General features: G+C 36.8%; 1 protein-coding gene across 3 annotated transcripts in view; it reads left to right on the plus strand.

Annotated features, from left to right (window-relative positions):
* FHIP2A (FHF complex subunit HOOK interacting protein 2A) overlaps positions 1-22,665 on the plus strand; it is a 79,249-nt gene that overhangs the window by 22,512 nt on the left and 34,072 nt on the right. The window contains exons 8-18 of one of the 3 annotated variants that reach the window (XM_016919428.3): positions 1,241-1,355; positions 1,884-1,960; positions 2,046-2,238; positions 2,431-2,600; positions 2,962-3,105; positions 4,528-4,618; positions 11,071-11,214; positions 16,638-16,778; positions 17,120-17,223; positions 19,543-19,573; positions 20,420-20,611. In XM_016919428.3, the coding sequence (XP_016774917.2) occupies positions 1,241-1,355; positions 1,884-1,960; positions 2,046-2,238; positions 2,431-2,600; positions 2,962-3,105; positions 4,528-4,618; positions 11,071-11,214; positions 16,638-16,778; positions 17,120-17,223; positions 19,543-19,573; positions 20,420-20,584 (1,375 nt within the window). In that variant the 3' untranslated portion in view covers positions 20,585-20,611. Of the gene's footprint in view, positions 1-1,240; positions 1,356-1,883; positions 1,961-2,045; positions 2,239-2,430; positions 2,601-2,961; positions 3,106-4,527; positions 4,619-11,070; positions 11,215-16,637; positions 16,779-17,119; positions 17,224-17,323; positions 17,904-19,542; positions 19,574-20,419; positions 20,612-22,665 lie in introns of those variants that run through there. The other 2 variants (XM_016919429.3, XM_016919430.3) reach the window with 2 other exon arrangements.

Genomic DNA, 22,665 nt, shown 5'->3' on the forward strand with positions numbered 1-22,665 from the left:
TGTTACATAGTTAAGATATTTTTATTTTGTCCATTTTACTGATCAATTTTTAAGGGCTTACATTAAAACCAATAATTTTAACTGATTATTAAAAACAAAAAACCCTCAAAGAAGGAATCTCCTTTTAAAATAATTTCCACAGCCTCTAGAGCAGTCTAATCTGTCTCCTGGCCTGTTTGTACAGAATCTCTTCTACCTCATTCTTTCACCTCTTCTTCCTACCTTTTAGACTCCCCAACTTGATTATCATAGGGAAATATGATTATTGCAGAACGTTTATAAGTTATTAAAAAGTATAAAGCAGCATAAACAAGTTGCCCATAGTCCCACCACCTGTAAGCAGCCTAAGGTTTTGACATAATCACCTTTTATTGTATTTCTCTGTATTTTTAATGTGTCTTTCTTTTTTCCACTCTATTTTCTGTCAACATCTATAGGGCAGACCCACTTGTTAACATTACGACTGTATTGCATTTTAGGGCAGGAAGAGAAGTAGTCCACTCGCTATTTCTGTTTGTAGATCCCCATTTACCGTTCTTTTCTTCCATCCCAGCAGCTGAGAACCTCCATCTTTTTGTTGATGTTACTTGGTAACATTTAGGGCAGGAGTATGAGGAGCTATCCCAGTGTTTTTTCTCCTGCAGCTCCACTGTTTTTTTGTTTGTTTGTTTTTTCTTTGAGATGGAGTCTTGCTCCGTCACCCAGGCTGGAGTGCAGTGAAGCGATCTTGGCTTACCGCAACCTCCGTCTCCCAGGTTCAAGTGATTCCCGTGCCTCAGCTTCCCAAGTAGCTGGGATTACAGGCATGAGCCACCATGCCCAGCTAATTTTTTTTTTTTTTTTTTGTATTTTTAGTAGAGAGAGAGAGAGTTTCATCATATTGGCCAGGCTGGTCTCGAACTCCTGACCTCAAGTGATCCACCCACCCACCCACGTTGGCCTCCCAAAGTGCTGGTATTACAGGCATGAGCCACCACACCTGGCCTCCTGCAGTTCCATTCTGCTTTAACCTCTCTTCTCCTACTTAATACGTGAAAATTATTTACAGCTCTTATTTAAAAGATTTTCTCTTATCTTTGGTTTCTTTTACAGAATCCTCTTCTCACTGTCCTCCAGCATTCCTGTGTGAATGTACCATACTATCTGAGTGTGTTCACGTGCCTTCATTTTTCCATACATTCTGAATAGGGTCCATGCTTTTGGATAACTTTGGACTTAGCAATTCTTCCTTGTCTTACAGCTTGGACTCATATAGTCATAAAGAAGATGCTTCAGCATTTCCAGGAAAACGAGCCTTAATTTCATTTCTTTCCTGGTTTGATTATTGTGATCAGCTCATTAAGGAAGCCCAAAAGGTTTGTAATTTTTTATTGTTTTTTGATCATTTTAAGATATAAATATCTATTAAGTGAAATTGGAATCCCTAATTTATATCCCAAATACATTTTAATTGTCTTAGAATACCATGGTTAGTAAAATAAGTAAACAAAAAAGTGTATATGTGTTTGTATGTGTGTATTACAATTCCAGAATAAATCAAAGTTCAAGTTCTGCCCTTTTATATTTCCTTAAATATTATGGTACAGTACTTTACAAAGTAACACTGATTTCCCTTCAGTCCTGCTCTTTGGTGAGATGTTAATACTATATGGACATTGGAATAATTTTTCATCCTATTCCTCTTATTCTTGGAAATTTAGAAAAAAGTGTAAATGACCCAGTAGCCAACATCTAATCTAGATTTATATGCCACCAATAAGAGGGTCATTAGGCAAGTTTTGTCTTTCCACATTAATTCAGTTGGGAGTCCAAACTGATTTATTGATGTTACAAATTAGTGTTTCTTTTATATTAAAAAAAATGATGTTCCTACTATATTCCAGACTGCTGCTGTTGCTCTTGCCAAAGCTGTTCATGAAAGATTTTTCATTGGTGTTATGGAACCTCAATTAATGCAAACGTGAGTAGCCTGTTTTCTTTTGAAAAAAACCGCATCACTGTGTCATGTTATTTTTGCCCACTGACTATCTGTTCATTGTGCTCAGTTCTGAGATGGGTATTCTCACATCCACTGCTCTGCTTCATCGCATCGTTCGGCAAGTGACCTCTGATGTTTTGCTTCAAGAAATGGTGTTTTTTATCCTTGGAGAACAGAGGGAACCAGAAACTCTGGCAGAAATCAGCAGACATCCTTTAAGGCATAGGTTAATTGAACATTGTGATCACATATCTGATGAGGTAAGCTACATAACGATTTAGAATTGGACTTAGATTCTTTGAAATACTGGTTTTAATGTATTATACTTGAGATGTTTTCAATACAACCTCTTTTATTGGCTTTAGAAATTGAAAGCATGACTCACAAGATGGTAAGAAGAGTCACTTATGTAAAGACATTTTTCAGTTAGCTTTTATCAATTTTGGTTTCAGATAAGCATAATGACATTACGAATGTTTGAACATCTTTTACAAAAACCCAATGAGCACATTCTTTACAACTTGGTCTTGAGAAATCTTGAAGAAAGAAATTATACAGAATATAAACCTTTGTGTCCAGAAGATAAAGATGTGGTAGAAAATGGATTGATAGCAGGAGCAGTGTAAGTTTCCATCCAACTCCGTGAGTTCAGCATTTCATGTAGAGATAGAACTTTCTCTCTCCTCTTATCTATTTCCCTTATCCTCAAAAGAAATACCTCTTACAGTTTAAAAGTTCTTAAAAGTAAAATTAGATGCATTGATACTACCATCCTTTTACATTACAAATAATATTGTGTATTCATTAGACCCAATAACAAAATAGTATAGAATGTTAATTTGCCTAGAAAATATACATAATTCCTTAATCCTTTATATTAGCAAAATTATGTAACATTTTCTAAGAACGTAGCAGAGAATCTTTTGGTTTAGAAAATGTCATAATAAAATAGTGCTTTTTATGTGTCATTAAATTTAACTTAGAGATCTGGAAGAAGATCCATTATTTACTGACATTTCACCAGAAAACACTTTGCCAAACCAAGAGTGGCTTAGTTCTTCACCTCCTGCTACTCCAGACCACCCCAAAAATGATGGAAAAACTGAAGTTCATAAAATTGTAAATAGGTGAGTTGCTATATAAAATTTGACTTCCATCTCTCTTACTTGTTTTTTGTTTTTGTTTATTAGTAGTAGTATTTTTTGAGATGGAGTCTTGCTCTGTTGCCCACGCTGGAGTGCAGTGGCACAATCTCTGCTTACTGCAACCTCCGCCTCCTGGGTTTAAGCGATTCTCCTGCCTCAGCCTCCCAAGTAGCTGGGATTACAGGCTCCTGCCACGTCACCCAGCTAATTTTTGTATTTTTAGTAGAGACGGGGTCTCACCATGTTGGTCAGGCTGGTCTCAAACTCCTGACCTCAAGTGATCGGCCCACCTCGGCCTCCGAAAGTGTATAACATGTAAGAGCTCTGCTCTTAGATGGTTACAGAAATCTCTTATGAACTTGATCTTCTTTAAAGATTATGTCAGTTTTTTGGTCTTGCTTATGTAACAAGTGCCAGGCTGCGGGCAACACTTGATACTAAGAGAAAAGCTCTACTTAATATTAACTGTGGTTAAATGAACCATCAAAGTTCCCTCCCCCACCTTTTTTTTTTTTTTTTTTTTGAGACAGAGTCTCACTGTGTCGCCCAGGCTGGAGTGCAGTGGCATGATCCCTGCTCACTGCAACTTCCGTCTCCCGGGTTCAAGCGATTCTCCTGCCCCAGGCTCCTGAGTAGCTGGGATTACGGTTGCATGGCTACTACGACTTGACCTCCCAGAGTGCTGGGATTACAGGCGTGAGCCACCGTGCTGAGTCATCCCATTTTTAAAAAATATAAACGGTTTAATTTTAAGTAATTCCCAATTGTAACAACATTGAGAATTGCTGGTTTGATAAGATATACTTATTAAACGTGTGCTAAGTGTTGGGCTATTCCTTTTTGTTAGTTCGTGGTTTTATGTTTTTTTAAAAGTGCCCTTTTCTGTGGCAATTTTTTTTCTCTCTTTTGCTTCCCTTGCAGTGTTGTCACTGATATACCTGGTTCTGGCAGGTGATTTTAGAGAAAAATTGCATGTGGCTCAAGATGCAAAATTAGGGTACATAAAAATCTCAAGTTCAATTACTTAAAACCAGTTTCCTGAGATTAACAAATATCATGGCAGTCTGTCATTATACAGCAATCTGAAGAGGAAAAAAATGTCTTTCTTAGGCTTATTTCTATTTTAAGTGGAATTGGTAATTTTTAAAACCTTTAAAATAATGAGAATATTTAATCAATGAATTGTAAAACTTATCAGGAATTAACAACATATAATTTCATTTCTCGGGTTTCCATTTGTATTAATACTTAGTTGAACTTACGATATCACTAGATGCTTTAGTACTTATAAAGTTATTATTGAATTATGAGAGTATTGATTATGGTCTTTTTCACTTCTACTTTTTCCTTTTTTTTTTTCATGCAAATGGACATCTTGCATAATTGTGGCCGTTTTCATTTAAGTTTTCTCTGTCTGGTACCGGATGACGCAAAATCCTCCTACCATGTTGAGGGCACAGGATATGACACTTACCTCCGAGATGCTCATAGGCAGGTAGGTGAAGTCACTAAATGTTGGAAATGAAATCTAAAAATAGACACATGCACACCCCTTGTCACACTGCCCACCACCACTGCTCCAAGGAAATGACTTCATTCTTATTAAAAATGAGACCTGGGCCGGGTGCAGTGTCTCACACCTGTAATCCCAGCACTTTGGGAGGCCGAAGCGGGTGGATCACTTGAGGTCAGGAGTTCGAGACCAGCCTGGCCAACATGGTGAAACCCCGTCTCTACTAAAATACAAAAATTAGCCAGGCATGGTGACAGGCGCCTGTAGTCCCAGCTACTCAGGAGGCTGAGGCAGGAGAATCGCTTGAACCTGGGAGGTGGAGGTTGCAATGAGCCAAGATCGTGCCTGGGCAAGAGAGCAAGACTCCATGTCCAAAAAAAAAAAAAAAAAAAGACCTGGTCTCTGCTATAACTACTTTTGCTTTGTGCAAGTGACCTTAGTTTGCACTTCACCGATTGTGTGTCTCCATCTCAAGATTTCTTTATGCTCTTTAATTTTTTCCCACTTTAAATTATATCTCACCCGGATCCATTTCTCCTACTGATCCAAAACATGATATCTTAATAATTCTACCCACCATGCACCCTTGATCCTCATACACAAGCCATTATCCTTTTCTCCTTCATTCTGATGCAGACAGTGATTCACAAGTATAGTCCCTCTGCTGCCCAGCTCTCACTCCTTCAGCCCCGGAATTTCACCTTTCTACCTCACTCAAACGACTTGCTCAAAGGTTTGCTTCTAAGTTAAGGAGACTTTTCTCATTCTTCTTTCCTCTTTATAGCATTTTACATCGTAAGATTTTAAAAATTGTATTAAAAAATTCCTCCTGCAAAGAAAACTTGTATTGAGATAAAATTCAACGTTTTAACTATTTTAAAGTGTACAATTTAATGTTTTTCAGTATATTCACAATGTTATGCAACCATCATCACTATCTAATGCCAGAAGATTGCTATCACCCCAGAAAGAAACCCTGTACAAATAAAGCAGTCACTTCATATTGACTCCTCCTCCCCGCCAACCCGCAGCCCTGGCAGCCGCTCATCTACTTTCTGTCTCTATGACTTTGCCTTTTCTTGACATTTCACAAAAATGGAATCATACTCTATGTGACCTTTTCTGTCTGGCATTTTTTACTCAGCGTAAGGCCATGTTTTCAAGTTTCATTCAAGTTGAAGCATGCATCAGTACTTCCTTTCTTTTTATGGCTGAATAATATTTTATTGTACGGATATTTTGTGTATCTGTCAGTTAATGGACATTTGGGTTGTTTCTAATTGTTGATTATTATGAATACTTATGCTGTGAATATTCCTTTTTTGTTGAATACGGGTTTTCCGTTTTCTTGGGTATATGCTTAGTAGTAAAATTGATGGGTCACATGGTAATTCTATATTTAACTTTTTTGAGGAACTGCCAAACTGTTTTTCACAGTGGTGGCACCATTTTACATCACACCAGCAGTGTATGAGGGTTCCAGTTTCACCATTTCCTTGCCAATACTTACCATTATTCTTTTTAAATTTTAGCTACCCCAGGAGGTGTGAAGTGGTGTCTCCTAGTGGTTTTGATTTACATTTCCTTATGACTAATGACGTTGAGTACCTTTTCATATGCTTAGCAGATACTTGTACTCTTCTCTGAAGAATATTTAAATCCCAGCCAAGTGTGGTGTCTCACACCTGTAACCCCAGCACTTTGGGAGGCCAAGGTGGAAGGATCACTTGAAGCCAGAAATTTGACACCAGCCTTCACAATCCCATTTTTACAAAAATTTTTTTAAAAAATTATCCGTGTGTGGTGGCATGCACCTGTAGTTCCAGCTATTGGGGAAGCTGAGGCAGGAGGACTGCTTGAGCTCAGGAGTTTAAGGCTACAGTGAGCTATGATGGTGCCACTGCACTCCAGCCTGGGCAACAGAGCAAGACCCTGTCTCCAAAAAATAAAAAAAAATCCTTTGCCTGTGTTTTAATTGTGCTATTTGTCTTTTTATTGTTGAGTTGTAAGAGTCCCTTACATATTCTGCATAGTAGATCCTTATCAGATACATTATTTACAAACATATTCTCCCATCTGGGAGTTGCCTTTTCACTTTCTTGATAGCGTCCTTCAACACACAAAAGTTTTTAATTTTGTTTTTTTGTTTGTTTGTTTGTTGTTGTTTTGAGACAGAGTCGTGCTCTGTCATCCAGGCAGGAATGCAGTGGCACGATCTCGGCTCACTGCAACCTCTGCCTTCTGGGTTCAAGCAATCCTCCTGCCTCAGCCTCCCGAGTAGCTGGGATTACAGGCTTGTGCCACCACGCCAAACTAATTTTTGTATTTTTAGTAGAGATGGAGTTTCACCCTGTTGCCTAGGCTGATCTTGAACTCCTGGCCTCAAGTGATCTGCCCACCTTGGCCTCTCAAAGTGCTGGGATTACAGTTATGAGCCACTGCACCTGGCCAAAAGTTTTTAATTTTGATGAAGTGCAACTTAACTATTTTTTCTTCATGCTTTTTGTGCCGTACCTAAGAAATCATTGCCTAACCAAGATTACATAGATTTTCACCTAAGTCTCTTTCTAAGAGTTTCATAGTTTTAGTTTATCCATTTAGGTCTTTAATCTGTTTTGAGTTAGTTATTGTATATAGTGTGAGGTGGGGTCCAGATTCATTTTTTTTACATGTAGACATCCAGTTGTCTCTGCAGCACTTAGTGAAAAGGGTATTTTCCGTGTATTGACTGTAAGTGTAAAGTTTATTTGAGGACTCTCAATTCTATTCCACTGACCTATGTACCTGTCCTTATCCCAGCACCACCCTGTCTCGATTACTGCAGCTTTGCAGTAAGTTTTGAAATTGAGAAATATGAATCCTTCAACTTGCTTCTTTCTCAAAATCGTTTTGGCTATTTGGAGTCCCTTGTAATTCCATATGAATTTTAGGATTACTTTGTCCATTTCTGCAAAAAAAAAAAAAAAAAAAAAAAGCAGTTGAAATTTTTGTAAGGCTTACATTGAATCTGTAGATTGATTGGAGAAGTACAGCCATCCTAACAATATTAAGTTTTCCAATTCGTGAACACTGGATGTTTTTCCATTTACTCAGGTTCTTTTTAGTGTTATTCAACAGAATTTCATAGTTTTCAGTGTACAAGTCTTGCACTTCCTTCATTAAATCTATTCCTAAGTATTTTATTCTTTATTGTAAGTGAAATTATTTTGTGAACTTCATTTTCTGATTGTTCTTTCCAAATGTAGAAATGCTGCTGGTTTTGTGTATTGAGCGTCTATCCTGTAACTTCGCTGAACTTGTTTAAACCACCTCCCACCTCCCACCCCAGCCCTGCCATTTCAAACTTTCTCCTTTCTTAAGGCTTCTGCAGCATCATTCTTTGCTGCTGCTGCTTTTAGGTGTCAGGTGTCATTTTTACTGTGTCCACCATATTATGATGTGGCCAAAAAACCAAAAATATCTATCAATGGCCCTCTTTTCTATCTTCATTCCTTTGATGTTCTTTTGGTTTAACATTCATTCTGTCATGAATTCTCTATCTGAGGTGTCCCCAAAGCTCTAGCCTCAGCCACTTAGGTGTTCTTCTAAGACCTCAGACTTTATCTTTCCAAAGCAGAACTTATGATTGATGCCTTTAACACTGCATCTGCTCCTTTGTTTCCTGCTGTGGTCAGTGGCATATCCATCCTCCTGGTCATTCAAGGTTTGTATTTCAGAGTTGCCTGGGATTCATTCATCTTCTATTCTACTTAGCCTCTAGTGTATTGCCAGGTTGTATCAGTTTTGCCCCTGCTATATCTCTCCTGTCTGCCCCTTCTCCATTTTTGCTTTTTGCTTTCAGAATCCTAGTTTACATCTTTATTACCTCTGCCAGATTGCAGTAGCCTCATAACTTGTTTCCTCAGCTTGTTCCTTCTGCTTAGAAGCCATTAACAGATTAATCTCATTGAAGTGTGGATCTGAGAACCCCTTCTTTATTAACTCATAAAGTATAAATACTTAGACATCAAATCTTAGAATTCAAGATCCTTTCGGATCAATTTTCCAGCCTGCTTTTCTATATTTCTTACTATGACTTTCACTTGCTATCGAAGTATAACATTTACGTGCATTTATTGATGCTATTCTGTTTGCCTACAAGGTTCTCCTCTTATTTCTCACCCACCATCTGATATCTATATTTCTACACTGTCTTCAACATCCAGATTAAATGCCAGCTTGTGATTTATTCTTTTTACCCTCTTCCTCCTCTCCCTTCCCAACAGTAAAGGTAACTACTCGTCTTCATGCTCATGGCATTGTCTCTAATCTTTTGTGGTCCTTTGTGTTTTCTTTCTTGCCTTGGGGTTATAAGGTAATAGTCAGTCTCTTGAGGCTAGGATTCATGCTTGATTTACCATTAAATCCCTCAAAATATGTAGCTTAGAGCTTTATACATTTTACAATATCAGTAACTATTTAGTATTTGTTGAATAAATAACCAGAATAAAATATTTCAAAATTTGAAGAGAATTTTAAAATTTACAGTCTAAATTTTAAAAATTCTCAAATCTGAAAAATGTACATTTAATTTTTATTTAAATTCTTTGTATTGAAGTATCCTATTATATATAACTAATCTGCATATGCACATAGTTAATTCATAATACTTTAATTCAAGTCCACATTAGTACATGAATTCGTCTGCATTAATACATGAATAAATTAATGGAGTAGCAAGTAACATTCAAATAACAATCAAGTAAAGACAATAAAAGTAAAATATATCTTTTGGCAGTACCGATTGGATTTTTAAACTGCTTTTATTCTTTCTGTAAAGTTTCATTTCCATTTTGTGATTACAAATGCAGTTATAATTGTTTCAGAAATATTAGAAAAACCAAAAGCTATAAGAAATTATAAGTCAGAATATAAGAAGTGTTAATGTAAAAATGATTTCTTAAAAATTGAGATTTGGGCCAGGCACGGTGGCTCACGCCTGTAATCCTAGCACTTTGGGAGGCCGAGGCAGGCAGATCACTTGAGGTCAGGGGCTGGAGACCAGCCTGGCCAACATGGTGAAACCCCGTCTCTACTAAAAATACAAAAATTTGCTGGACCTGGTGGCTCATGCCACTGCACCCGACCATTTTCTGTTTTAATTTCAGGTAATTTCTAAACTAGAGAAGTCAAAGTAATTTTGTTTTATTAAATAAGGAGAATCTGAAGAGGGAAGGAATATAGCAGAAAACAGTGCTTTAAATTTCTTTTGTTTCAATTCAAGTAAATTACATATTGGGGGAGACTTTTAAAATTCATTTTTATTATATGAAATAATCTTGTGCTTATAAATATTCACACTGTTTCACTGATAACTATCTGTAGTGAAAGACCAGGGTTTTTTTTTTTTTAATTTCCAATCTGTCACAGACCAACACTTTTGTAAAATGCAATAAAAATGAATTCCTGGCCAGGTGTGGTGGCTCATGCCTATAATCCCAGCACTTTGGGAGGCCAAAGCAGGCAGATCACGTGAGGTCAGGAATTCGAGACCAGCCTGACCAACACGGAGAAACCCCATCTCTACTAAAAATACAAAATTAACCAGGCGTGGTGGCACATGCCTGTAATTCCAGCTACTTGGGGGGCTGAGGTAGGAGAATCGCTTGAACCTGGGAGGCGCAGGTTGTGGTGAGCCGAGATTGTGCCATTGCACTCCATCCTGGGCAACAAGAGCAAAACTCCGTCTCAAAAAAAAAAAAGAATTCCTATTGTAGAAAAATGAAGAGAAAAAAAGACACAAAATACAAACCCTGATTATTTCATAGTTAGATTCAACAGACATAAAACTCTTCATAGTCAAATTGTTAGGAACTTTTTTAAGCGCTTGCTCTTGCTTTTTGTCCTCATCTCATTGTGGACGGTAGTGAACACTTTGAGGACCAGCACTGGTCGATGGACCACCTTTGAGTAGCACTGTTTGATCCTATCATAACATCATGCCTAGTGTGCTAGTGTGCATTCATTCTAGGAACGGCAGGCTTGTCTTCTCAAATAACATGCATCAGTTCATCTGTGGTATATACCATTTTAGAATAAATTTGAAAACTTGGCTAGGTCTGACTTTGCTTTTTAAATGTCCTCTAAATCGGTGATGAAAGTAACTAAAGAGTTAAATTCCTTTAAAGGAAAGAGCTGTTAGGGGTATTTTAGTAAAGTTAAAATATGTCTCTTTTTCATCAACTTATATTGGTAGCAGCAGTTAATATAATCTTACCTGTGCCCCTAGTCACAGAAAGATCTGAGTCATCTCTTCCCCCTCTCCCTTGGCACCTGAAGCATAGCAGACATTCTGCATTCAAATGGTTTTTTATATGCCTATTTGAGGAAATCATTTCTATTTCATCTTAATTTGTTTTTGTTCTTTAATGATTCACATGCTTTTTTCCCCCTAGTTCCGAGACTACTGTGCTATCTGCTTAAGATGGGAGTGGCCTGGGTCTCCAAAAGCATTGGAAAAGTGCAATTTAGAAGCCGCTTTCTTTGAAGGTCATTTTTTGAAAGTGCTGTTCGACAGAATGGGAAGAATTCTTGATCAGGTAATACATTTTAAAATACTAATTTTCATATTTTTTTTTGCCATTCACCACAGAATCATCTCAAGTCTTAGTAGATCTTCAATAAAGTACTTTTATTGTTTTCTTACTTTTTCCACTGGATGACTTTTTCATGAAGCTTGATTGCCAACAACTGGCAGATTTCTGATGCATTCTGTATGTTAAAAACATTTATTTGGCCTGACAGCTGCTTGTTTATTTTACTTCTCATGATAGGCCATTGTCTTAATATCCTTAACACATTTTGGAGATGATTAGGACTGCTTTTCTTTTTTGACTTGCTTAGCCTTTTAGTTAGTACATTTAGTACAAATACAGATGCTCAATTTGGAAGACCCTAAATGTCATTTCAGATTGAATCTTGAACACTGGTCTCAGTAAAATTACAGAATAGTGTTAGATGAACCTGGCTCTTTAGACAAAGCTTGTAAACGATACTCATTTTCATAAGGGAGAGGTGAAATAGAAAAGGTTAATGTACTCCTTTAAAGGTGGATAAAAATCACCATCAGCTGATAAGTTGCTACGTACATCTCATCTGACTGTTAGGAGAAATAAATTTGGGATTATGGAATCCCTCCTTCCATCTCTCATTGGCTCATAAGCTTAGTGATGAGAGAGCTTTGAAATGCTTGACTCATTAGAATCTAAACCTGAAAGAACACAACTAGCATAGTACTTTCCTCAGTGTGAAAACTGAGTGGACCAATTTGGAATTAATTTTCAACTGTATGTTAAAGTACGTGTTCTTTTTTTAGCATTTTAGTTAAATATTTATGTGAGCATAGGGAGTTGTAAAAGAAATTTACTAAGTAGGCTGTCTTCAGTAACTAGAAAGTCAAATAAAGAAATTGTAATCTAAGAAGTATTTCACATTGTTAGAGTTTAGTCAGCGTTGTTTCTGACAGTAATCTCTATAAGAGACCAGGTCCTTTTTTTTTTTCTTTTTTAACCTCTTAATAGCATTTGCTGTATTTCTAGTGTTGCTTGGTTGGTCGTTTTAAACCTGACAACCAAAGTATAAAAATCTGGCTATTAATAGGTATTGTGGCCTCACCTCATGGCTGTGTAAACCTCCTGGGTAGCCAGGATGCATCAGTTTATTGTGGTTTGTTTTTTGTTTTTGTTTTTGAGCCAGTTTGCTAGGCGTAGTTTAAATCAAGCTTGTTGCTTGATTAAGCTAACAAGCAAGAGGTAATAACAATGAGTATCAAGACAGTAATGTTTAGGAATTTTGACCGAAAGTACTAAAAAGGAATCTAAATTTTAAAAAGTAGTTTCTGAATTGAAAGATCTACCCTGAATCTTCAATCTTGAGCACTTTTTCTCTAGTTTGTAGAGTGCTGGCACAAAAGGATACATTGAAAACAGAATATCTGAAATACTTAAAATACTTTTCAATTTCACCAGATAGCACTTCATAGCACAGCGCTGATTCATAGACTGTTTCAGTCATTCTTCCTGTAACCGTGTATCATAGGCAAGAGAGATTTCTAGTGTTATTTTACAAATGAGGAATCTTTGGTTTCAGTTATGTGACTTACAGCTGGTAAGCTATGGAGCCCCGTCTGAAACCTTTTATCTTTAAAACTCTTGAGCCGGGTGCAACTGTAGTCCCAGCTACTCAGGAGTCTGAGGCAGGAGGATTGCTTGACCCCAGGAATTCAAGGCTGTAGGGCGCTATGATTGTGCCTAAGGATAGCCACTGCACACTAGCCTAGGCAACATAGTGAGACCCCGTCTCTAAAACAAAATTAAAACACAAACAAAAAAAAAAACCCTTGATTTTCAAAGCCTTTTGGGTAAGAACATGGTATAGTCTGATCTCAGAGATAAAACACAAGTCCTAGAAAGCTAAGCATTTTTGGCCTAGTTTTACTTTCTTTCTTTCCTAAACATTTTTGCCGAGAGTGATACTTGCTTGTAGTTTCTTTTTTTCTTTCTCTCCCTATTTCTTCTTCTTTTTTTTTTTTTTTTTTTTTTTTTTCTGAGACCGAGTCTCGCTCTGTCACCCAGGCTGGAGTGCAGTGGTGTGATCTTGGCTCATTGCAACCTCTCCCTCCCGGGCTCTAGCGATTCTCCTGTCTCAGCGTCCTGAGTAGCTGGGATCACAGGTGCACACCACCACGCCTGGCAAATTTTTGTATTTTTAATAGAGATGGGGTCTCACCATATTGCTCAGGCTGGTCTTGAACTCCTGACCTCAGGTGATCCACCCGCCTCGGCCTCCCAAAGTCCTGGGATTACAGGCATGAACCACCACACCTGGCCTTCTTCTTTCTTCTTTTTCTTTTGTTTTTCTCTTTGCAGGGCATTTTCTTAGTATAGATTCCTAATAGGGTCTAGGTAACTTGACTGAGATTAAAAATTTAATGTGAATAGTTTGGCAAGTGGCTAATGTCTTCATGCATAATTGAGAACTTACAGTATCAAGTATTCATAACACTATTGTGTTATCACAATGCTAATTTAAAAAAATTCATAATACATTTACTATTGTTTGTAATGGTGGTGATTTTAAAAAGATAGTAAAATACTAAAGCCCATAGCAGAATGTAAAGAACACTGGGAACATTGTAAGGAAGCCAAATCTTGTCCCTGCCCTGAGCGTGATGAGTTTGAATTTGATCGAGTAACTTAGCTACTTGTCACATTTTCTAATTGTTAAAGTGAAGTTGATACTACTTTTTTAAGTCAAAGTTTATTATCTCAAAATTTGAGTTCAGTCCAAAAACATGGGCCAAGTCCATTTGGCATGTCAGAGAAATCTGGCTTGCTTTCCTTTCAGGTAAATACTGTATAAAGTATAAAATAAAGGGACCTCAAGTAATAGATATAAACACTTAACTACCAACAACCACCAAAAAGGCCAGCTTGTTTTAAAGTTATTACCAATAGGAAGTAGAGACCATTTCAGAGTACAGTGAAACAAGTTTATCTTGTTGAAATTTATTTTCATTTTTACTACATTGAGAAATAATCTGTGTCAGCCTTAAATTTCTTAAGCAACCTATGACCTACATTTATGTTAAAATAAACTACAAACCAAAGTAACACCACACAGAGAAAATACAAAGTCTAAATAGTAATGTATTTGTTTAAAGCCAAATTGTACTGATTTATTTATTTAAGCACCTGCAGATGGCAAAATTTAGTGACCTAAAAATCTTAACTACCTGCAGTGAAGAGTCATGTACAATTCTGGACTTAAGTTGTATTTTAAATTTTTTCTACTTTTTTTTTTTTTTTTTTTACTAAATGCATTCTTTTAAATTATTTTTTGTAAATGATTCCTTCATACCTAAAATACAATTTAATGTGAATTCATTGTTTATTATGAGTTGAGTCTCAGAGAAGGCTATTCTGTTGCAAATATTATCAAGGGAGGAGGAATGGAGAGAAGTTGGTTAATGAGTCCAAAAGTACAGTTAGAAGGAATAAGTTCTAGTATTCAGTAGTACAGTAGGGAAATTAGTTAACAAAAACGTATTGTATATTTCAAAGGAGCTAGAAGAGAACTGTGATGTTCCCAACACGAAGAAAAGATAAATGCTGGAGGTGATGGATGTCCCAGTTACCCTAATTTGGTCATTACACATTACACATTGTGAAATGTATCAAAATATCACATGGACCCCCCCCAAAATAGGTACAATTATGCTATATCAATAAAAAATACCCAAAGCCCCCAAGTATTACCAAGTAGGAGAATTTGCTCTTAAACTATCCTTTACTGGGAATACATATTTCCTTTCAATTACCTTGCTTACAGCTAGATTTTGAAAAAAAATAATAAATGACTTGGAGCAGTTTTTAATTCTTTAAAAAAATCCATGTTCATGAATCTAGTAGTAAGTTAGACTAAAATGGGCCTTGTACAGCATAGGACTTGAGAGTTTCTGTTTATGTAACAAAACATGTTCATCGTAGCGTCTGTAGCTGTGGTGATTTTCAAAAGATAGTAAAATGCCGAAGTCTGTAGCAGAACTGGCGTGTGCCCGAGCATTCGCCACTGAATGCCAGAGATTGACTTCCTCATTGCTATTCACTGTGATCAAGGCTTTGCAGGTTGTTCAGTGGCTGAGAGTAAAACATTCCGCTGTGCTGGCTGATGTTGCACTTGGTCCTGACTCCCTCTTCCCTCCACTGTGCTGCAGTGTCTGTCTCACTCTTGCCACCTGGGTTCTCTGCAGCCTCCTCACTGTAGTTAGTTTTGTTGCAACCAATCCGTTTCCTTTGGCTGCTTAGAAGAAGCAAACTGGAAGGGGTGAGAAGTTTCTATTGAAAGTTCTGAGCAAGTAGTAGCAACTCCTTGTGTAGTGTGCCTTTTGCTTTGTTGACATAACTCTGTAAAGCCCCTTTCTGTGAAGAATAAACAGACAATTAGAATTCAAGTAAAATCACGATATTACATGTAAAACAAGTGTGAGGAACTGTACACAGATATACAGTTGTTTGGGGAAAGTTAATACTCATGCAAGAAATGAGATGATCCCTCTCTGTAATCACCATTTTGAACCTTCTCATCCACTTTGAGGCATAGGGTCGTCATCAGTTCTATCCCCAAGTACTTTCATTTCATTCTGGTGACAAGGTTCTGTGATTTGACTTTATTTTACTGTATGTGTTTTTGGGAATTGGCAGTAGTTGAATAATCTGAGGTGAGGAATATCACTTCTAAAATTACTATATTTAAAAAGGTGTAATATCTTCCCATCTTGTTTTTTGGTCTTATGCTCAATGGGTCCTCTGTAATTAATATTATATATGACACACTGGTGCTTTTTTATGACCGCTTGAACAATTTCATTAATTGAATCAACCTGCATAAAATAAACATTCTGACTCTGTCACATATTTGTCTTTATATGTTTATATACTTTTTAAATCTTTAAAGTTTTAGGCCTGCAATATATGTAATTTGAGATGATGAGAGTTAGTTTAGTTGTAGATATTTTCATTGCAGAAGAGCATGCGGAGCGGGGAGGAAAATGGTGGATTCTCCTTTCTTTTTTTTTTTTTGTTTGAGACAGAGTTTCGCTCTTGTTGCCCAGGCTGGAGTGCAATGGCGTGATCTCGGCCCACTGCAACCTCCACCTCCTGGGTTCAAGCAATTCTCTTGCCTCAGCCTCCCAAGTAGCTGGGATTACAGGCATGTGCCACCACACCCGGCTAATTTTGTATTTTGAGTAGAGATGGGGTTTCTCCATGTCGGTCAGGCTGGTCTCGAACTCCCAACCTCAGGTGATCCGCCCGCCTCAGCCTCCCAAAGTACTGGGATTACAGGTGTGAGCCACTGGACCTGGCCAGATTCTCCTTTCTTTAAAGGACAAATTGAAATAGTAAATTAAGCGCACCGGTATACATTATTTTTAAATGTCTTTCTGTTTTTTATCTCTCCATAGCCATATGATGTAAACTTACAAGTAACCTCAGTGTTATCTAGACTTTCTCTCTTCCCTCATCCACACATCCACGAGTACCTTTTGGATCCTTACGTGAACCTCGCTCCTGGCTGTAGATCTCTCTTCTCTGTAATTGTCAGGGTGAGTTACTAGTTCTGTTATATTCCCTAGGATTGATAAATCTGTACAATTAATATGTTAATATCATTGTATGCAGTTAGTGTCACATAATGAAAAATATATCTACTGCTTAAAAGTAATTATTATACGTTCTGAACTATTATTTTTTCAATTATTTTAAATAATATGTAACTTTTATTTTAAAGAATTAGGTATGAGTCCTTGGTTAAAGATAATTATATGAGTAGTGAAAGTTTACATTCTTTATTAAATAGTAGGGAAGGAAGATTTTTGTTTTTAGATCCTGAGGTGGTCTGTGTAGCTGATTTCAGGAACTGAAGTGCCTTGCCTCTGTGATGCAGGTTGTTGGAGACCTTATGCTTCGAATCCAGCGTATTCAAGACTTTACTCCCAAGCTTCTGTTAGTCAGAAAGCGGTTACTTGGTTTGGAACCTGAAGGCCCTATGTAAGTTAGTGTTTTACATTTTTTTAATCCAAAAATTTCAGTGAACTTAATGATCGGCTGATATCTTGAATTGATTTATTGTCCGTTTTTTCCTTACCAGTATTGACCACATCACACTGCTAGAGGGTGTGATTGTGTTAGAAGAGTTCTGTAAGGAGCTGGCGGCAATTGCATTTGTGAAATATCACGCTTCCTCCACACCATAAATAACATCTTTCATGTAACTGGGGGAACAGAACTACTGTGTACATTTCACCAAAAAAGACTCAGTTCCACCCAGCCACAAGAGGATAAAAAGCCTTTTTAAACGCAGTATTGCTGTAAACTGGACAGAACCATTAAGAACCTATTGAGTGGACATTCTTGGTGAAATGTTGTATAATGTTGTTTTCATTGGCTTTATCATAATGGTTCTATATATACAATTGCACATTGTTGAATCCAGGATACAATCAAAGGAACTTCAGGAAATAAGCATTTCTAATGACTGTGTGAAAAGCTGCAATATTTCCGATGTCATGACTTTGATGATATTTCTGTTATGTTAATGTCCTTTTAGGTAGCAAGGCATTTTGACATTCTCTGGGACTCAAATGCTTGTATTCTTTTGGATTAATAAGTAGCAAAAAAAAATCACTAATTTTATAACTTTTTAAGGTCAGAATTCTTATCAAACAAAATATGAAAACTGTAAATGAGAAAAAAATACAATTCAGAAACCATTGAATGAATTAATTATAGGCGATAAAAATGTGTAGAGCACCATTAACTTTCTTCAGCTTTTTTAAGAATAACAATTTAATATGATAAATTCTTGATTAATATAATATATCTATATTTTTAAAGAAATGTTCTTTTACTCTTTTGTGCACATAGCCATGTTAGTGATTTTCTTCATGTGTGGGTCCCAGTTTATTTAAACTGTGTCGTTTTCGCAACAGTGTTGAATTTGCTCACCATTGGTAGTGTTTGCTAAAATTGTATTTTTTTAAGCTAAGTAACATGTACTGGGTTGAGAACCTTTTTCCCCCCTCTCCCTCTCAGAAAATTGCTTTATAAAATTGCTTTATAATTTGATTTTCTTACTGAAACGCATGGTGGTGTCTAGGTGGGGAACTGACTGATAACCCTTGGCAGCAATCAAAGTGCCAGTGGCTCCTCGATGTTTACATTTTTTTCTATTTTGTTCAGTCTTTTGTTTTAAATGATTCTAAAGAGATTAAAGAAAACAGAGTTTTAAATGTCCTGTTTACATGTTAAAGGATTTGGGGAAATTGGGTATGTATGTGAATGGGTGTACATGTAGGAACCTGTAGTTCAGCAAAGCTGCGCTGGGCACAGCATGCTTGTACTTGATTGACAAAATCGTGTTTGCCAGTCCACTTTCTGTTTTTCCTTTAAGTGATGCTGATCACTCAAATAATGCTTTTAAGCTATTGTTTGTTTTTATTTGACATGTTAAGCCGCAGCACTTTCTTCTTCATCTTTCCATTTACTGATATTTGGGGGAACAGGCTATCAAAGGTTCCGGCTTGAAGGGAACTGTCACTACCCCCTCTAGGAAGTTATTTTATGTAGCATGTTTGCATATACGCATTGTGTGGCATGTGCATAGAGGCTTGTTTTACACCTATCTGCTCATTTTGTTGTGTTAGCTTTTCTGGTTTATTTCATAGTTTGTTCTTGCTATTTATTAAGAACAGAATATCAAAAGATTATGAATAGCCTCAGCTCTAGAATGCTTACCACTGTTAAAACAACAAAAAGACTAAACCTCTAATTTCATGCAAATCTTTGTTAGCTTATTCTAAGAAATTTATTAAGTAAAACAAAGAAAAAACAGAAGTGGGAGATAGTTATTTTGTGCGTAATTTTCTTTAAATCATTTTGAATGATGTGAAGGCATTATTCAGTTTGCTGTATTTTTTTAATCACTTCATACAAGGAAAACTTCGACATTTACATTTCTAGATGTAGAAACAGTCTACTTTGATATATGAGTCTTTAAACTAAGGCATTAAGAGATATTAGATATTTCTTAATGTTTTCATAGTGCTCAATAGGTGTAGTAGCAATGATATTACCTCTGAAACCAAATACTCTTTTATCCTTGATTCCACTATGGGACCTTATAACTAGTCCATGAAACCAAGCTCAGAAAAGCTTTAACTCTTATATTTGTGTATATGTATGCTGCTTCTGAAAATATAATTTTTCTAAGTTGTTGTAATGACTTTAATTTGTAATCAGCTAAGGCTTAAGATTTCATTTGTTTCTAAGTTTCTGTTTTTCATCCCTTCTTTTTTCTTTTATATTTAGTTCAGACCTAGAGCCAGTAGAAGCTCTCACAGTGAGTTCAATTTGTTAGTGAAACATTGTACTGCATCACTAGTTTTTCTTACCTTCTGTTGACAGCTGAATATTTCTGTTACTCAGTACTTGCAAAAACAGTGACTAAAATGCACTATGCTGAGTGGAAAGCACCGTCATAACAATTGATTGCCATAGCAAGTTCCAAAGTGAATTTCAGCCTTGCTTCACATTTGTATCAATAAGTATGCACATTTTTTAAAACTTTCTAACAATATAGTCTTTGGATTTGTTTTTAGTTATGAGCCGCATTCTTTACTTGATTGAACTCAGATTTGTCTTAGCCTATTGCCATATAGTACTCACCTTATAACTATGTAACTTTCTCGTAATGTATCTGTTTGTGCAATATGGAAGCTGTGAGTGGATTCATAGCTTTTTGGTTTAATTGTACATTATTGTGTGTGTATATATGTATATATGTATATATATAAGGACCAAAATTCTTAGCTCGCTTACACTGTTGCTAGTGTAAACATTGTTACACTTAATTTTACAGGGCACAAATTATGGAATTACTTCATAAATTCATGGTAATGTTTTCATAAATTATTGCATTAACATACAATTGCCATTTAATTATGAAGTCCATCAGTATTGACAGAAGACGTTACAGTGAAGTGCTAAAACCACATTATATGGTAATTATATTTTGGGTTATATAGTAAATCAAATATGCATGTCATTGTGACACTATGTGTTAAAACATGGTAGATAATCACATTTTCTGGGCCCTGTAAAATAGTGTTACTGTAATACTCTGTTTTGCCTCCTGCCTTGTTTACATTAAACAGGATATTTGGTAAATTTTTTTTTGTATTGAAAGTTGTGTAGGTTACTGACAGTGTTACCAACGTCTGGAATTCTTGGTCCATCCGTGGAGAAACTCTTCAGATGGTCATTGTGTACCTACTCTCTCTTCAAAGGAAGTTGTGATCAGGTTCAACTTTTTGTGCTAACAATGCATGCAGGACTAAGAGGGATGATCTAAAAAATAAATAATGTAATTTAAACAAAACGTCTTATGTTTTTGTAAAATTCTAATTGGGGACATTTTATCCAATGATAAATCTCAAACAATTCTTAACTTTTTGCACCCCCAACACACAAAGGGATATGGCACACTACAATCAGTGGGTCTCTATAGTATTCTAGGGAGAGAACAAAAAGCAATGTATCTATTTGTGGAGGAGAGATGTGTAGCTTGAAAAATTCCCCCAGGAAAACCTCCACTTCCCTTCTTAATAATCACTGCCCAAAAGGAAGGAATGTTTATGCACGTCTCAAAAACAATTTTTTTTTTTTTGAGGCAGAGTCTCGCTCTGTTCCCCAGGCTGGAATGCAATGGCACGATCCCCAGGCTGGAATGCAATGCCACGATCTCAGCTCACTGCAACCTCCGCCCCCTGGGTTCAAGTGATTCTCCTGCCCCAGCCTCCTGAGTAGCTGGGATTACAGGTGCCTGTCACCATGTCTAGCTAATTTTTGTATTTTTAGTAGAGACGGGGTTTTGCCATGTTGATCAGGCTGGTCTTGAACCTCTGACCTCAGGTGATCCACCTGCCTCGGCCTCCCAAAGTGCTGGGATTACAGGTGTGAGCCACCGCGCCTGGCCCAGAAAAACAATTTATTCTAAGCATTATTTCTTAGTATTTTCCTAACACATATAAAAACTTTTCTTTTTAGCTGACACTTAAAACAATTAGACTCTAGACTTACCCTGTTCACTTGAGTATTTGCCAGAGGTTCTGAATTGGAAACAAACATGTAATACACAGCACAGCCAGAAAGAGAAAAATCCAGTGATTAATCCCAACTACCCGAAGATTCTTTTCAAAACCACTTTAGAGGGAAATAAAGATGATAGGTTGAAAGGATGGAAGAGGCAAGGTTTAGACATTGAAGAGTTGAAATCACCCTCCTTGCCCTTCAAAAGAAAACTGTGTTTTGGGAATGCATAATTGGATCCCCAGTCCAAAACCTGCTTCAAACTGTTAAGAATTTAGCAGTGTTTTAGCTGGAAAACTAGTAATCCCAAGGGAATTTAAAGAATTAACATAAAGCTGTAAAAGTTGAAGTTTTGCTAGAGTAACTCTCAAATAAAATGTATACCTCTTTTCAAAAAAAAAATAGATATAAGCAAGCAGAAACACTGCATGTGAGTTTGTTTAATGCTGAATGATGCAGAAGAAATGGAGTGTTTTATAGTTGTTCTTATGGCAATAAAGTTGTCACCTAGGGACTACCTTGCAGAAAGTCAGTTTTTCTGTTTGTTTGTTTTTTTTAATTTAATTTATTTTATGTTCCGGGATACACATGCAGGATGTGCAGGTTTGTTATATAGGTTAACGTGTGCCACGGTGGTTTGCTGCACCTATCAACCCATCACCCAGGTATTAAGCCCCACGTGCATTAGCTATTTTTCCTGATGCTCTCCCTCCCCACCTCGCCCCCAGCACAGGCCCCAGTGTGTGTTGTTTCCCTCCCTATGTCATTGTTCAGCTCCTACTTATAAGTGAGAACATACAGTGTTTGGTTTTCTGTTCCTGCGTTAGTTTGCTAAGAATAATGGCCTCCAGCTCTATCCATGTCCCTGCAAAGGACATGATCTCCTTCCTTTTTATGACTGCATAGTATTCCACGGTGTATATACACTACATTTTCTTTATCCAGTCTGTCATTGATGGGCATTTGGGTTGATTCCAGAAAATCAGTTTTTAACTTTATTTGGTAATATACCCCACTACCCACCTCAGAGAGATCCATCTAAGCCTGTTTCATTCACACTCACTACTCATTGATTTGACTATTGTGGGCATTAGAAATTTCTCTGTTATATCATTTCTAAAAATGTATCAGAAATAGGACATCCACAAACCAAACAAGAATTTTGTTTATTTAACACATATTTCTCAAGAACTTTCTATGAACCAGGTATTAAGGTGCTAGGAACACAAAAAATGATTTCAGCCTTAAAGAAGTCAGTCTTGGTGTGGTGTTTACAAAAATAAATTATAGTGCACACTGGTGAACACTGTTAGAGAAACGAGACCCAAATGGTGTGAGCCCCAG

This window comes from Pan troglodytes, chromosome 8 (genome assembly GCF_028858775.2).
Source record: "Pan troglodytes isolate AG18354 chromosome 8, NHGRI_mPanTro3-v2.0_pri, whole genome shotgun sequence".
In the NCBI taxonomy this organism is placed as follows: Eukaryota; Metazoa; Chordata; class Mammalia; order Primates; family Hominidae; genus Pan; species Pan troglodytes.